A 17,726-nucleotide genomic window follows, 5' to 3' on the forward strand; every position below is an offset into this window, starting at 1 on the left:
CAGAATCTTGACCGGCTTCCGCGACCCCGCCCTTGAAACATACTGTGGCCAATCGGCGTCGCGTGTGGGCGGGACTCCTGACTTCTCGCTGCTCACCCGGGACACGAAGAGTCAGACGAGCCGCCGGCCGCTGGCGCTTCCGCGACGCCGAGAGGAGAATTAAGCACCTATTTCACAGAAAGGTAATAAAAAGCGACACTTAGACGAGTCTTCAGAGGACGTGACGTGTGTGTTGTTTTGTGGACGGTCTCCGGCATCTTTATGACCTGCTCGAGGCTGTATCCGTAAGGTTAGCTCGGTGTTTCCCTCGGATGAGGTTACCTGCTAGTCATCGTTACAGGAGCGCTGCGTGTTTCCCTGTGACGAGCTTCTCTATTGCAATGCCTCATGTTGGTTTGGAGAAGGACTGTTGATGGTTAGTTAAGTTCATTTAACACGTGTCATGAGAGTTTTAAGATGTAAAGTAATATTGACATCAGCTATATTTGTTGTGTGATATTTATTTATATATTTATATTAAATAATAATATTATATATTTATATTAAATAATAATCCTATATATATTATATATTTATATTGTATTAAATAATAATACTATATATGATATAGTATATGTAAATATTGTGTGTATATATATATTATATGTATTTATATAATATATATGAAACTAAATGACCCTGAGCTTCAGATTATTTAGATACTACAGCACAGGAGGAAGAGGCAGTCGTCTGACGCCGTTCACAGAGAAAAAGTAAATGTGAAAGTGAGCGAACAGGTAAACTGTGAGGATCAGGAGCTCTGGAGATTAAGTCCTTAAACAGAGGGGGGGGGGGGGGGGGTGCAAGTGACTTTTTTTAGAGACAAAATGACATGCTGCTGTAGAGACGACCACAGACGGATTGGAAGCTCATTCTGCGCATGTGTTAAATGTGTTAAAAAAAATTAACTAATTAATCCTGTAATTTAATCATAACGTGTTATTTTTCACAGCACTAATATATATATGTGGATATTTATGTGTATATATGTGGATATATATCTGGATATTTATATGGATATTTATATATACATATATTTGTGTATGTATATATTCATGTGTATTTATATATATATGTATATATTATATATAGGGCTGTCAATCGATTAAAAAAAAAAAACTAATTAATCGCACATTTTGAAATTGCGATTAATTAATCGCGATTAATCGCGATTGAAAGTTTGTTCCTTCTTTTTAAAGACAAAACTTCACACAGAGCTGTGTTTTCAAAGAGGCTCCTACATATACAGTGCCAGCGAGGTATTTAATATTGTGGATGATAAATTGTTTCTTCAGTGAAACATCAGATTAGTAAAAAAAAGAAGTATATTGAGACCCCATTGGTCCTGTCATCTTTACCACTGAACAGCAGAACCAGTGGCCTTGGTAACTGACTGACATTCACATATGTCCTGTTCACCCTCTGGAGGCTGGGGGCATTTTATACATTTTACAAAATAAATTAAATTCACCGTTTAAAGTCTTTTGCATATGACACACCCCCACGTGTTATACACAGGGATGGATTAACCAACGGGCCTACCGGGCCCAGGGGCCCATGAGCTCAGGGGGCCCCTGGGCCTGAGCCTCCTCGCGTGACGTTGCTGTTATTAACATTGTATTGATATGAATATGATGATATGACACGATGCGCCGTAGCCGGTATATGCTGGGCTTAAGTCATTCATGTCAGTAACAGGGCCCCAATAGTCCTACTGAGGGATGGATTACCGAACGAGCCTACCGGCACCAGGGGCCCATGAGTTTAGGGGGCCCCTAATCCAGAGCCTCTGCATGAAGTAGCTGTTATTAACTTTGTATTGATATGATGATATGACACGATGCGCCATAGCCGGTATATGCTAGGCTTAAGTCATTCATGTCATGGTCATATAATTCGCGTGATGTCTGCTCAGCTCCGGTATCGTTGTTCCATACGGACTGTTTTGTTAGTGATGTAAAAAAAATATATATATATAAAAAAAGCGGGTGGGGGGGGGGGGGCCATTGACACGTCCAGGCCCAGGGGCCCGTGGTTTCTTAATCCGTCCATGGTTATACATCAAACATTCCAGAACAATCTCAGCTCTATTCAATGAGGCTCATTGTCCTCGCGCCGTGTTCTCTGCTCTCTGACTGACAGGCTGCTAATGAGCCTTACCTGTGAGGTGGGAGGTCCTTTGTGATTTACTGAGTGTTCATTGGTTGTTTTTTCCCGAAATGTTGACAGACAAACGGATTGACCAATCACGGTGAAGGTTTCGTGTGACGAGTTCTTTCCGCGCCGCGTCCCCCGACACGTCGCCCTCCGTTCCTCTGTGTATCAGAGGGGGAGACGGGAGGAAGGAGAGCAGGAGGAAACCCGACTGATTCATCCACGAGTTAAACTCATTTATGATCCTTATTTTCGCGGAGGAATAATTGTTTTAAAAACGGAAACAGTGTCAAACCGTACTGCCGCGGTTTAAAAAAAAAATATTTTAGTGCGTTAACGCGGCCAAATTAATCGCATAGATTAACGCGTTAACGCTGACAGCCCTAATATATATATATACATGTTAAATATATAGATATATTTTATACATTGTATATATATATATATTTCTGAATATAATATACATATATATTATACTTATATATATTCATGTTCTAAAAATATTTATATATAATTTATAGATATATTATACATATATAAATATAATATGTATATATATTATATTTATATATTAAATTAATTTATATATATATTATATTTCAGTGTATAATATATATTTGATATACACATTGATATATAGATTATATTTCTAAATATATATATTTATGTATAAATATTATATATATTGTATTTTATATATATTATATGAATATGATGGTGGTGGTGGTGATTCTACTTTGTCTCATCTCCAGTGGGGGGACATCCTGCCCTACAGCGACCCGTCCTTGGTGTTCTTCTTCCTGACGGCGTTCGCCACCGCCACCATCATGCAGTGCTTCCTCATCAGCACGTTCTTCTCCAAAGCCAACCTGGCTGCTGCCTGTGGAGGGCTCATCTACTTTGGGCTCTACCTGCCGTACGTCCTGTGTGTGGCGTGGAGAGACCGCCTCAACACCACCTACCGGGTCCTCGCTGTGAGTAACAGGCTCAGGTCCACAGTTCTAGAGCAGGTAGTTCTAGAGCAGGTAGTTCTAGAGCAGGTAGTTCTAGAACAAGTAGTTCTAGAGCAGGTCGTTCTAGAGCAGGTAGTTCTAGAACAAGTAGTTCTAGAACAAGTAGTTCTAGAGCAGGTCATTCTAGAGCAGGTAGTTCTAGAACAAGTAGTTCTAGAACAAGTAGTTCTAGAGCAGGTCGTTCTAGAGCAGGTAGTTCTAGAACAAGTAGTTCTAGGGCAGGTAGTTCTAGAACAGGTAGTTCTAGAGCAGGTCGTTCTAGAGCAGGTAGTTCTAGAACAAGTAGTTCTAGAACAGGTAGTTCTAGAGCAGGTAGTTCTAGAGCAGGTACTTCTAGAGCAGGTAGTTCTAGAACAAGTAGTTCTAGAGCAGGTACTTCTAGAGCAGGTACTTCTAGAGCAAGTAGTTCTAGAGCAGGTAGTTCTAGAACAGGTAGTTCTAGAGCAGGTAGTTATCGAGCAGGTAGTTCTAGAACAAGTAGTTCTAGAGCAGGTAGTTATAGAACAAGTAGTTCTAGAGCAGGTACTTCTAGAGCAAGTCGTTCTAGAACAGGTAGATCTAGAACAGGTAGTTCTAGAGCAGGTAGTTCTAGAACAGGTAGTTCTAGAACAAGTAGTTCTAGAGCAGGTAGTTCTAGAACAGGTAGTTCTAGAGCAAGTCGTTCTAGAACAGGTAGTTCTAGAGTAGGTAGTTCTAGAACAGGTAGTTCTATAACAGGTAGTTCTAGAGCAGGTAGTTCTAGAACAGGTAGTTCTAGAACAAGTAGTTCTAGAGCAGGTAGTTATAGAACAGGTAGTTCTAGAGCAGGTAGTTCTAGAGCAGGTAGTTCTAGAGCAGGTCGTTCTAGAGCAAGTAGTTCTAGGGCAGGTAGTTCTAGAGCAGGTAGTTCTAGAGCAGGTAGTTCTAGAGCAAGTAGTTCTAGAGCAGGTAGTTCTAGAGCAGGTAGTTCGAGAACAAGTAGTTCGAGAACAAGTAGTTCTAGAACAGGTAGTTCTAGCGCAAGTAGTTCTAGAGCAGGTAGTTCTAGAGCAGGTAGTTCTAGAACAAGTAGTTCTAGAACAGGTAGTTCTAGAGCAGGTAGTTCTAGAACAGGTAGTTCTAGAACAAGTAGTTCTAGAGCAGGTAGTTCTAGAACAGGTAGTTCTAGAGCAAGTCGTTCTAGAACAGGTAGTTCTAGAGCAGGTAGTTCTAGAACAGGTAGTTCTATAACAGGTAGTTCTAGAGCAGGTAGTTCTAGAACAAGTAGTTCTAGAGCAGGTAGTTATAGAACAGGTAGTTCTAGAGCAGGTAGTTCTAGAGCAGGTAGTTCTAGAGCAGGTAGTTCTAGAGCAGGTAGTTCTAGAGCAGGTAGTTCTAGAGCAGGTAGTTCTAGAACAAGTAGTTCTAGAGCAGGTAGTTATAGAACAAGTAGTTCTAGAGCAGGTACTTCTAGAGCAAGTCGTTCTAGAACAGGTAGATCTAGAACAGGTAGTTCTAGAACAGGTAGTTCTAGAGCAGGTAGTTCTAGAACAGGTAGTTCTAGAGCAAGTCGTTCTAGAGCAGGTAGTTCTAGAACAGGTAGTTCTAGAACAAGTAGTTCTAGAGCAGGTAGTTATAGAACAGGTAGTTCTAGAGCAGGTAGTTCTAGAGCAGGTAGTTCTAGAGCAGGTCGTTCTAGAGCAAGTAGTTCTAGGGCAGGTAGTTCTAGAGCAGGTAGTTCTAGAGCAGGTAGTTCTAGAGCAGGTAGTTCTAGAGCAAGTAGTTCTAGAGCAGGTAGTTCGAGAACAAGTAGTTCGAGAACAAGTAGTTCTAGAACAGGTAGTTCTAGCGCAAGTAGTTCTAGAGCAGGTAGTTCTAGAACAAGTAGTTCGAGAACAAGTAGTTCTAGAGCAGGTAGTTCTAGTGCAGGTAGTTCTAGAACAAGTAGTTCGAGAGCAGGTAGTTCTAGAGCAGGTAGTTCTAGAACAAGTAGTTCGAGAGCAGGTAGTTCTAGAGCAGGTAGTTCTAGAGCAGGTAGTTCTAGAACAGGTAGTTCTAGAGCAGGTAGTTCGAGAACAAGTAGTTCGAGAGCAGGTAGTTCTAGAGCAGGTAGTTCTCGTGATAACATTAACTCAATGAGCAGATGGAATAGGGAAATTAACCATGACATTCAATGTGTCTAATTCAATCAAATGTATCTAATTCAATCAAATGTATCTAATTCATTTAAATGTGTCTAATTCCTTCAAAGTTATCTAATTCATTCATTCAAATGTAACTTATTCATTCATTATATAATGTATCTAATTCCTTAAAAGTTATCTAATTCATTCATTGGATAAAGTTTCTAATTCCATTGACCTGAGCTTCCTGGCAGCGTTCCAAGTGTCCTCCTGGTTGAAGGTCGTCTCCTCTGTCCTCAGAGCTTCCTGTCTCCTGTGGCCTTCGGCTTCGGCTGCGAGTACTTCTCTCAGTACGAGGAGCAAGGCGTCGGCATCCAGTGGTCCAACCTGCACTCCAGCCCCGTGGAGGGCGACTCGTACAGCTTCACCACCGCCATCGTCATGCTGTACGTGGACGCCTTCCTCTACGGCGCGGCCGCCTGCTACATCGAGGCCGTGTTTCCTGGTATGAGGGTCATAGCTGCACTCACCCTGTTTGGGAGGATCGTGTGTCCTTTGTGTTGCTCAAAGGGGTCAGTGAGGCTCATTGATGTGGGAAATGTAGGCCGAGCACATCCTGACAAGAGACACTGCAAACTTTAAAATGGTCTTAAAGTGTTTAGTTTAGACGGGACTGGAGATCCCAATATGAAAACATTATGATGTAATATGTGAAAGCTGCAACTTCAAGCTGATGGACTGTGGTCAATAGTCTAAAATCAAATTAGTGTTTTCTTTTCTTAAAAATATACATGTCTTTATCTTCTCGTGTGCTGCAATGGCTTATTTGATTCATTCTTAAAATAATGAGTCTGGATGTATTATTGGGGGTTATATAGGTTATAATACCGTGTAATACAGGTTACCATGTACTCACTCAGCAAGTGACACTGGTTCAACTGGTTCAACTGGTTCATCAAAGTGCAGCTCTAACATTGTGACTCTGTGTTTCCCTCCAGGTGAATACGGGATCTCCCGGCCCTGGTACTTCATCTTCCAGGTCAACTACTGGGGGGGAGTTCCCCTGGAGGCCGGCATGCCGATCCCCCCCGCACCTGCAGAACAGGACGAAGGTACGGCGCTCTGGAAGCTGCTGTCGGGTTCACGTAGAGGTCAAATCGTGACCTTTCATCTACTGCAGTTTCTTTGTCCCACAGTGGGACAGTTCTCAAGCTACCGCTCGTATTACTAACCAGTAGCTGTTTATTGTCGTCTTCACAGCAGTTTAAAGTCTGTGCTGGTTGTTTTGTGCTTAAGCCAAGAGAGTAAAAGGTCCTGCTGAGACGATAAGCACATTAAGAGTTCAGATCAGAGTGAACCTGACTTCACCTGGTGTCTGCGTCCCGGCACCGCCTGAGTTATCCTTCATGTCCTGTGGGGGAGTTATGAGTTATATTCTGTAGTTATACATGTAAAACATATTGTGACCCTTTGGCTGATGAGTTCTGCTCACATCATACATGACATATGTGTATATATATATTAGTGCTGTGAAAAATAACGCGTTAATTAAATTACAGGTTTAACTAGTTATTTTCTTTTAACGCATTTAACGCATGCGCAGAATGAGTTTCCAGTCCGTCTGTTGTTGGTCGTCTCTCCAGCAGCGTGTCATTCTGTCTCTAGTGTCGCGTTAACACGACTCCGATCTCCGTCTCGCGCGCTGCAGAGCTCGGATGCCGGCATGTGCACTGGTGAGCAATGCAGGGCTCTCAAGTGTCACGCATTGAGCGTGAGACTCACGCATTTCGGTCTTAACTCACGCACTCCCGCCACACATCGTATTTCTCACGCTGAAAAAAACTCTCGGCTCTTTAATGTTTTAATGCAGGGGTGTTCAATATGTCGATCGCGGTCGCCGCAGAGCTTCGATGCCTTTGATGCCGGCGAGCGCATCGCTCTGTCGCGCGAGCTGAGAATTGTTGACGGGGGGGGGGGGGGTAGACGAAAATTACAGGGTGACGGGTGGAGATTTCCCCCTGTTATAGTAGGAGGGGAAACACTGGAGTTGATAAGCGTGTCTTCTTGTCTGATCAATACGTAACTGTGAGGTGCGCGAATGGACCGAGCGGCCAGCTGCTGATCACTCACTCAACGGACAGACGGTGCGCGCGTAGCGAGCAAAACATTTTTTTGGGAGCACCGAAGACCCATTTTGACCCAGGAAAAACCCTGAATGTATATATGTGATTAATCATGATTAATCCACAGAAACCTGTGATTAACCTGATTAAAAATGTTAATCGTTTCACAGCCCTAATATATATATATATACACACATCACCTCCATCGTGTTCTGTCCTCAGAGCACATAGAAGCAGAACCCACGGACCTGACCCCGGGTGTGAGTGTCACAAACCTGGTGAAGATTTACAAGAAGGGAGCCAAGCTGGCCGTGAACCACCTGAACCTGAAGTTCTACGAGGGCCAGATCACCTCGTTCCTCGGCCACAACGGAGCCGGCAAAACCACCACCATGTGAGCGCCGAGAGGGAGACGAGTCTCACGAGGAGAGCATCCTGAGAAACGTCTCACAGGGGATGTCGCCTCAGTTCTTGTCATGTTCTGGGCCTTAAAGGATAACGTTATTGTCCTGTTCACTCCTCCTACATCTTCTCTCTGTTATTGTCCTGTTCACTCCTCCTACATCTTCATCTTCTCTCTGTTATTGTCCTGTTCACTCCTCCTACATCTTCATCTTCTGTTATTGTCCTGTTCACTCCTCCTACATCTTCATCTTCTCTCTGTTATTGTCCTGTTCACTCCTCCTACATCTTCATCTTCTGTTATTGTCCTGTTCACTCCTCCTACATCTTCATCTTCTCTCTGTTATTGTCCTGTTCACTCCTCCTACATCTTCTCTCTGTTATTGTCCTGTTCACTCCTCCTACATCTTCATCTTCTCTCTGTTATTGTCCTGTTCACTCCTCCTACATCTTCTCTCTGTTATTGTCCTGTTCACTCCTCCTACATCTTCATCTTCTCTCTGTTATTGTCCTGTTCACTCCTCCTACATCTTCATCTTCTCTCTGTTATTGTCCTGTTCACTCCTCCTACATCTTCTCTCTGTTATTGTCCTGTTCACTCCTCCTACATCTTCATCTTCTCTCTGTTATTGTCCTGTTCACTCCTCCTACATCTACATCTTCTGTTATTGTCCTGTTCACTCCTCCTACATCTTCATCTTCTCTCTGTTATTGTCCTGTTCACTCCTCCTACATCTTCATCTTCTCTCTGTTATTGTCCTGTTCACTCCTCCTACATCTTCATCTTCTCTCTGTTATTGTCCTGTTCACTCCTCCTACATCTACATCTTCTGTTATTGTCCTGTTCACTCCTCCTACATCTTCATCTTCTCTCTGTTATTGTCCTGTTCACTCCTCCTACATCTTCATCTTCTCTCTGTTATTGTCCTGTTCACTCCTCCTACATCTTCATCTTCTGTTATTGTCCTGTTCACTCCTCCTACATCTTCATCTTCTCTCTGTTATTGTCCTGTTCACTCCTCCTACATCTTCATCTTCTCTCTGTTATTGTCCTGTTCAACCCTCCTACATCTTCATCTTCTCTCTGTTATTGTCCTGTTCACTCCTCCTACATCTTCATCTTCTCTCTGTTATTGTCCTGTTCACTCCTCCTACATCTTCATCTTCTCTCTGTTATTGTCCTGTTCACTCCTCCTACATCTTCACTCTGTTATTGTCCTGTTCAACCCTCCTACACGGCCACAGAGGTGTGTTTGTAACACAGTACTGTTGTGATGTGTGTGTGTGTGTGTCAGCTCCGTCCTGACCGGCCTGTTCCCTCCGACCTCGGGCACCGTGTACATCAACGGTCTGGACATCCGGCACGACATGGACATGATCCGCCGGACGCTGGGCGTCTGTCCTCAACACAACGTCCTGTTTGACATGTGAGGCTCCGCCGTCGTCTATGTTCTGACCCCCCGGGTTCGGGTTGATGGATCTCACACGAGCAGCTTCTGTTCAATGTATTAGTGTAAACAACCCCACGGAAGGGTGATTGTTGGGGTGGATTGCCTTATTGGTTTTGATGGATGCCTTTTGATGTTGTATTGTCTCAAGGATTTATAGAGGTTTTAATCCACTTCCTCTCTAATAGCTACATCAGACCTTTATTTTGAAAAGGTAAAAGGAATCGCGTAACGTTTATAGTCAAATGGAACGTACGAGGCTAAAGCTCTTCACGGTGGTGATAGTTTACCAGTTTAATTAATGTATTGTGACCCAAAGGAAGAAAATAAACGAGCTATTAGTTAGTTAGGAGGAGCTATACAGGGATCCGTTAGAATTACTGAGAACCAATTTTAGTAAATCAGTCACATTACTATGAAAAAGATGATTATCAGACTCACCGTGAGGAGCCTGTGGGTCTCATTGGCCCTACACCAGGTTCATGCTGTGGCCCTCAGACTCACCGTGAGGAGCCTGTGGGTCTCATTGGCCCTACACCAGGTTCATGCTGTGGCCCTCAGACTCACCGTGAGGAGCCTGTGGGTCTCATTGGCCCTACACCAGGTTCATGCTGTGGCCCTCAGACTCACCGTGAGGAGCCTGTGGGTCTCATTGGCCCTACACCAGGTTCATGCTGTGGCCCTCAGACTCACCGTGAGGAGCCTGTGGGTCTCATTGGCCCCACACCAGGTTCATGCTGTGGCCTCAGACTCACCGTGGAGGAGCCTGTGGGTCTCATTGGCCCTACACCAGGTTCATGCTGTGGCCCTCAGACTCACCGTGAGGAGCCTGTGGGTCTCATTGGCCCTCCACCAGGTTCATCCTCTGCGCCTCAGACTCACCGTGAGGAGCCTGTGGGTCTCATTGGCCCTACACCAGGTTCATGCTGTGGCCCTCAGACTCACCGTGAGGAGCCTGTGGGTCTCATTGGCCCTACACCAGGTTCATGCTGTGGCCCTCAGACTCACCGTGAGGAGCCTGTGGGTCTCATTGGCCCTACACCAGGTTCATGCTGTGGCCCTCAGACTCACCGTGAGGAGCCTGTGGGTCTCATTGGCCCTACACCAGGTTCATGCTGTGGCCCTCAGACTCACCGTGAGGAGCCTGTGGGTCTCATTGGCCCTACACCAGGTTCATGCTGTGGCCTCAGACTCACCGTGAGGAGCCTGTGGGTCTCATTGGCCCTACACCAGGTTCATGCTGTGGCCCTCAGACTCACCGTGAGGAGCCTGTGGGTCTCATTGGCCCTACACCAGGTTCATGCTGTGGCCCTCAGACTCACCGTGAGGAGCCTGTGGGTCTCATTGGCCCTACACCAGGTTCATGCTGTGGCCCTCAGACTCACCGTGAGGAGCCTGTGGGTCTCATTGGCCCCTACACCAGGTTCATGCTGTGGCCCTCAGACTCACCGTGAGGAGCCTGTGGGTCTCATTGGCCCTACACCAGGTACATGCTGTGGCCTCAGACTCACCGTGAGGAGCCTGTGGGTCTCATTGGCCCACACCAGGTTCATGCTGTGGCCCTCAGACTCACCGTGAGGAGCCTGTGGGTCTCATTGGCCCTACACCAGGTTCATGCTGTGGCCCTCAGACTCACCGTGAGGAGCCTGTGGGTCTCATTGGCCCTACACCAGGTTCATGCTGTGGCCTCAGACTCACCGTGAGGAGCCTGTGGGTCTCATTGGCCCCACCAGGTTCATGGTGTGGCCCTCAGACTCACCGTGAGGAGCCTGTGGGTCTCATTGGCCCTACACCAGGTTCATGCTGTGGCCTCAGACTCACCGTGAGGAGCCTGTGGGTCTCATTGGCCCTACACCAGGTTCATGCTGTGGCCTCAGACTCACCGTGAGGAGCCTGTGGGTCTCATTGGCCCTACACCAGGTTCATGCTGTGGCCCTCAGACTCACCGTGAGGAGCCTGTGGGTCTCATTGGCCCTACACCAGGTTCATGCTGTGGCCCTCAGACTCACCGTGAGGAGCCTGTGGGTCTCATTGGCCCTACACCAGGTTCATGCTGTGGCGCTCAGACTCACCGTGAGGAGCCTGTGGGTCTCATTGGCCCTACACCAGGTTCATGCTGTGGCCCTCAGACTCACCGTGAGGAGCCTGTGGGTCTCATTGGCCCTACACCAGGTTCATGCTGTGGCCCTCAGACTCACCGTGAGGAGCCTGTGGGTCTCATTGGCCCTACACCAGGTTCATGCTGTGGCCCTCAGACTCACCGTGAGGAGCCTGTGGGTCTCATTGGCCCTACACCAGGTTCATGCTGTGGCCTCAGACTCACCGTGAGGAGCCTGTGGGTCTCATTGGCCCTACACCAGGTTCATGCTGTGGCCCTCAGACTCACCGTGAGGAGCCTGTGGGTCTCATTGGCCCTACACCAGGTTCATGCTGTGGCCCTCAGACTCACCGTGAGGAGCCTGTGGGTCTCATTGGCCCTCACCAGGTTCATGCTGTGGCCCTCAGACTCACCGTGAGGAGCCTGTGGGTCTCATTGGCCCTACACCAGGTTCATGCTGTGGCCCTCAGACTCACCGTGAGGAGCCTGTGGGTCTCATTGGCCCCACACCAGGTTCATGCTGTGGCCCTCAGACTCACCGTGAGGAGCCTGTGGGTCTCATTGGCCCTACACCAGGTTCATGCTGTGGCCCTCAGACTCACCGTGAGGAGCCTGTGGGTCTCATTGGCCCTACACCAGGTTCATGCTGTGGCCCTCAGACTCACCGTGAGGAGCCTGTGGGTCTCATTGGCCCTACACCAGGTTCATGCTGTGGCCTCAGACTCACCGTGAGGAGCCTGTGGGTCTCATTGGCCCACACCAGGTTCATGCTGTGGCCCTCAGACTCACCGTGAGGAGCCTGTGGGTCTCATTGGCCCTACACCAGGTTCATGCTGTGGCCCTCAGACTCACCGTGAGGAGCCTGTGGGTCTCATTGGCCCTACACCAGGTTCATGCTGTGGCCTCAGACTCACCGTGAGGAGCCTGTGGGTCTCATTGGCCCACACCAGGTTCATGCTGTGGCCTCAGACTCACCGTGAGGAGCCTGTGGGTCTCATTGGCCCTACACCAGGTTCATGCTGTGGCCCTCAGACTCACCGTGAGGAGCCTGTGGGTCTCATTGGCCCTACACCAGGTTCATGCTGTGGCCCTCAGACTCACCGTGAGGAGCCTGTGGGTCTCATTGGCCCCACACCAGGTTCATGCTGTGGCCTCAGACTCACCGTGAGGAGCCTGTGGGTCTCATTGGCCCCACACCAGGTTCATGCTGTGGCCCTCAGACTCACCGTGAGGAGCCTGTGGGTCTCATTGGCCCTACACCAGGTTCATGCTGTGGCCTCAGACTCACCGTGAGGAGCCTGTGGGTCTCATTGGCCCTACACCAGGTTCATGCTGTGGCCTCAGACTCACCGTGAGGAGCCTGTGGGTCTCATTGGCCCACACCAGGTTCATGCTGTGGCCCTCAGACTCACCGTGAGGAGCCTGTGGGTCTCATTGGCCCCACACCAGGTTCATGCTGTGGCCCTCAGACTCACCGTGAGGAGCCTGTGGGTCTCATTGGCCCCACACCAGGTTCATGCTGTGGCCTCAGACTCACCGTGAGGAGCCTGTGGGTCTCATTGGCCCCACACCAGGTTCATGCTGTGGCCCTCAGACTCACCGTGAGGAGCCTGTGGGTCTCATTGGCCCACACCAGGTTCATGCTGTGGCCTCAGACTCACCGTGAGGAGCCTGTGGGTCTCATTGGCCCTACACCAGGTTCATGCTGTGGCCTCAGACTCACCGTGAGGAGCCTGTGGGTCTCATTGGCCCTACACCAGGTTCATGCTGTGGCCTCAGACTCACCGTGAGGAGCCTGTGGGTCTCATTGGCCCACACCAGGTTCATGCTGTGGCCCTCAGACTCACCGTGAGGAGCCTGTGGGTCTCATTGGCCCTACACCAGGTTCATGCTGTGGCCCTCAGACTCACCGTGAGGAGCCTGTGGGTCTCATTGGCCCGACACCAGGTTCATGCTGTGGCCCTCAGACTCACCGTGAGGAGCCTGTGGGTCTCATTGGCCCCACACCAGGTTCATGCTGTGGCCCTCAGACTCACCGTGAGGAGCCTGTGGGTCTCATTGGCCCTACACCAGGTTCATGCTGTGGCCCTCAGACTCACCGTGAGGAGCCTGTGGGTCTCATTGGCCCTACACCAGGTTCATGCTGTGGCCCTCAGACTCACCGTGAGGAGCCTGTGGGTCTCATTGGCCCTACACCAGGTTCATGCTGTGGCCCTCAGACTCACCGTGAGGAGCCTGTGGGTCTCATTGGCCCTACACCAGGTTCATGCTGTGGCCTCAGACTCACCGTGAGGAGCCTGTGGGTCTCATTGGCCCTACACCAGGTTCATGCTGTGGCCCTCAGACTCACCGTGAGGAGCCTGTGGGTCTCATTGGCCCACACCAGGTTCATGCTGTGGCCCTCAGACTCACCGTGAGGAGCCTGTGGGTCTCATTGGTCCTACACCAGGTTCATGCTGTGGCCCTCAGACTCACCGTGAGGAGCCTGTGGGTCTCATTGGCCCTACACCAGGTTCATGCTGTGGCCCTCAGACTCACCGTGAGGAGCCTGTGGGTCTCATTGGCCCTACACCAGGTTCATGTTGTGGCCCTCAGACTCACCGTGAGGAGCCTGTGGGTCTCATTGGCCCTACACCAGGTTCATGCTGTGGCCCTCAGACTCACCGTGAGGAGCCTGTGGGTCTCATTGGCCCCACACCAGGTTCATGCTGTGGCCCTCAGACTCTCCGTGAGGAGCCTGTGGGTCTCATTGGCCCACACCAGGTTCATGCTGTGGCCCTCAGACTCACCGTGAGGAGCCTGTGGGTCTCATTGGCCCTACACCAGGTTCATGCTGTGGCCCTCAGACTCACCGTGAGGAGCCTGTGGGTCTCATTGGCCCTACACCAGGTTCATGCTGTGGCCCTCAGACTCACCGTGAGGAGCCTGTGGGTCTCATTGGCCCTACACCAGGTTCATGCTGTGGCCTCAGACTCACCGTGAGGAGCCTGTGGGTCTCATTGGCCCTACACCAGGTTCATGCTGTGGCCCTCAGACTCACCGTGAGGAGCCTGTGGGTCTCATTGGCCCTACACCAGGTTCATGCTGTGGCCCTCAGACTCACCGTGAGGAGCCTGTGGGTCTCATTGGCCCTACACCAGGTTCATGCTGTGGCCCTCAGACTCACCGTGAGGAGCCTGTGGGTCTCATTGGCCCCACACCAGGTTCATGCTGTGGCCTCAGACTCACCGTGAGGAGCCTGTGGGTCTCATTGGCCCTACACCAGGTTCATGCTGTGGCCCTCAGACTCACCGTGAGGAGCCTGTGGGTCTCATTGGCCCTACACCAGGTTCATGCTGTGGCCCTCAGACTCACCGTGAGGAGCCTGTGGGTCTCATTGGCCCTACACCAGGTTCATGCTGTGGCCCTCAGACTCACCGTGAGGAGCCTGTGGGTCTCATTGGCCCTACACCAGGTTCATGCTGTGGCCCTCAGACTCACCGTGAGGAGCCTGTGGGTCTCATTGGCCCTACACCAGGTTCATGCTGTGGCCTCAGACTCACCGTGAGGAGCCTGTGGGTCTCATTGGCCCAACACCAGGTTCATGCTGTGGCCCTCAGACTCACCGTGAGGAGCCTGTGGGTCTCATTGGCCCTACACCAGGTTCATGTTGTGGCCTACAGTCTCACCGTGAGGAGCCTGTGGGTCTCATTGGCCCTACACCAGGTTCATGCTGTGGCCCTCAGACTCACCGTGAGGAGCCTGTGGGTCTCATTGGCCCTACACCAGGTTCATGCTGTGGCCCTCAGACTCACCGTGAGGAGCCTGTGGGTCTCATTGGCCCCTACACCAGGTTCATGCTGTGGCCCTCAGACTCACCGTGAGGAGCCTGTGGGTCTCATTGGCCCTACACCAGGTTCATGCTGTGAGCCACAGACTCACCGTGAGGAGCCTGTGGGTCTCATTGGCCCTACACCAGGTTCATGCTGTGGCCCTCAGACTCACCGTGAGGAGCCTGTGGGTCTCATTGGCCCTACACCAGGTTCATGTTGTGGCCCTCAGACTCACCGTGAGGAGCCTGTGGGTCTCATTGGCCCTACACCAGGTTCATGCTGTGAGCGTCAGACTCACCGTGAGGAGCCTGTGGGTCTCATTGGCCCTACACCAGGTTCATGCTGTGGCCCTCAGACTCACCGTGAGGAGCCTGTGGGTCTCATTGGCCCTACACCAGGTTCATGCTGTGGCCTCAGACTCACCGTGAGGAGCCTGTGGGTCTCATTGGCCCTACACCAGGTTCATGCTGTGGCCCTCAGACTCACCGTGAGGAGCCTGTGGGTCTCATTGGCCCAACACCAGGTTCATGCTGTGGCCCTCAGACTCACCGTGAGGAGCCTGTGGGTCTCATTGGCCCACACCAGGTTCATGCTGTGGCCCTCAGACTCACCGTGAGGAGCCTGTGGGTCTCATTGGCCCACACCAGGTTCATGCTGTGGCCCTCAGACTCACCGTGAGGAGCCTGTGGGTCTCATTGGCCCTACACCAGGTTCATGCTGTGGCCTCAGACTCATCGTGAGGAGCCTGTGGGTCTCATTGGCCCTACACCAGGTTCATGTTGTGGCCTCAGACTCACCGTGGAGGAGCCTGTGGGTCTCATTGGCCCTACACCAGGTTCATGCTGTGGGCCTCAGACTCACCGTGAGGAGCCTGTGGGTCTCATTGGCCCCACACCAGGTTCATGCTGTGGCCTCAGACTCACCGTGAGGAGCCTGTGGGTCTCATTGGCCCACACCAGGTTCATGCTGTGGCCCTCAGACTCACCGTGAGGAGCCTGTGGGTCTCATTGGCCCACACCAGGTTCATGCTGTGGCCCTCAGACTCACCGTGAGGAGCCTGTGGGTCTCATTGGCCCACACCAGGTTCATGCTGTGGCCTCAGACTCACCGTGAGGAGCCTGTGGGTCTCATTGGCCCTACACCAGGTTCATGTTGTGGCCTCAGACTCACCGTGAGGAGCCTGTGGGTCTCATTGGCCCACACCAGGTTCATGCTGTGGCCCTCAGACTCACCGTGAGGAGCCTGTGGGTCTCATTGGCCCTACACCAGGTTCATGCTGTGGCCCTCAGACTCACCGTGAGGAGCCTGTGGGTCTCATTGGCCCTACACCAGGTTCATGCTGTGGCCCTCAGACTCACCGTGAGGAGCCTGTGGGTCTCATTGGCCCTACACCAGGTTCATGCTGTGGCCCTCAGACTCACCGTGAGGAGCCTGTGGGTCTCATTGGCCCTACACCAGGTTCATGCTGTGGCCCTCAGACTCACCGTGAGGAGCCTGTGGGTCTCATTGGCCCTACACCAGGTTCATGCTGTGGCCTCAGACTCACCGTGAGGAGCCTGTGGGTCTCATTGGCCCCACACCAGGTTCATGCTGTGGCCCTCAGACTCACCGTGAGGAGCCTGTGGGTCTCATTGGCCCTACACCAGGTTCATGCTGTGGCCCTCAGACTCACCGTGAGGAGCCTGTGGGTCTCATTGGCCCTACACCAGGTTCATGCTGTGGCCTCAGACTCACCGTGAGGAGCCTGTGGGTCTCATTGGCCCCACACCAGGTTCATGCTGTGGCCCTCAGACTCACCGTGAGGAGCCTGTGGGTCTCATTGGCCCTACACCAGGTTCATGCTGTGGCCTCAGACTCACCGTGAGGAGCCTGTGGGTCTCATTGGCCCTACACCAGGTTCATGCTGTGGCCTCAGACTCACCGTGAGGAGCCTGTGGGTCTCATTGGCCCCACACCAGGTTCATGCTGTGGCCTCAGACTCACCGTGAGGAGCCTGTGGGTCTCATTGGCCCACACCAGGTTCATGCTGTGGCCTCAGACTCACCGTGAGGAGCCTGTGGGTCTCATTGGCCCTACACCAGGTTCATGCTGTGGCCTCAGACTCACCGTGAGGAGCCTGTGGGTCTCATTGGCCCTACACCAGGTTCATGCTCTCAGACTCACCGTGAGGAGCCTGTGGGTCTCATTGGCCCTACACCAGGTTCATGCTGTGGCCCTCAGACTCACCGTGAGGAGCCTGTGGGTCTCATTGGCCCTACACCAGGTTCATGCTGTGGCCCTCAGACTCACCGTGAGGAGCCTGTGGGTCTCATTGGCCCTACACCAGGTTCATGCTGTGGCCCTCAGACTCACCGTGAGGAGCCTGTGGGTCTCATTGGCCCTACACCAGGTTCATGCTGTGGCCCTCAGACTCACCGTGAGGAGCCTGTGGGTCTCATTGGCCCTACACCAGGTTCATGCTGTGGCCCTCAGACTCACCGTGAGGAGCCTGTGGGTCTCATTGGCCCTACACCAGGTTCATGCTGTGGCCCTCAGACTCACCGTGAGGAGCCTGTG

General features: G+C 50.9%; 1 protein-coding gene across 1 annotated transcript in view; it reads left to right on the forward strand.

Annotated features, from left to right (window-relative positions):
- Window positions 1-91: 91 nt before the first annotated feature.
- The window catches only part of abca7 (ATP-binding cassette, sub-family A (ABC1), member 7), a 47,218-nt gene continuing 29,583 nt past the window's right edge, over window positions 92-17,726 (forward strand). The window contains 7 exon segments of the mRNA XM_056415434.1: window positions 92-415; window positions 2,946-3,167; window positions 5,588-5,792; window positions 6,286-6,399; window positions 7,633-7,804; window positions 9,108-9,239; window positions 10,010-10,024. Coding sequence (XP_056271409.1) covers window positions 413-415; window positions 2,946-3,167; window positions 5,588-5,792; window positions 6,286-6,399; window positions 7,633-7,804; window positions 9,108-9,239; window positions 10,010-10,024 — 863 coding nt within the window. The 5' untranslated portion in view covers window positions 92-412.

The sequence above is a fragment of the Pseudoliparis swirei genome, chromosome 5, assembly GCF_029220125.1.
Source record: "Pseudoliparis swirei isolate HS2019 ecotype Mariana Trench chromosome 5, NWPU_hadal_v1, whole genome shotgun sequence".
Lineage (NCBI taxonomy): Eukaryota > Metazoa > Chordata > Actinopteri > Perciformes > Liparidae > Pseudoliparis > Pseudoliparis swirei.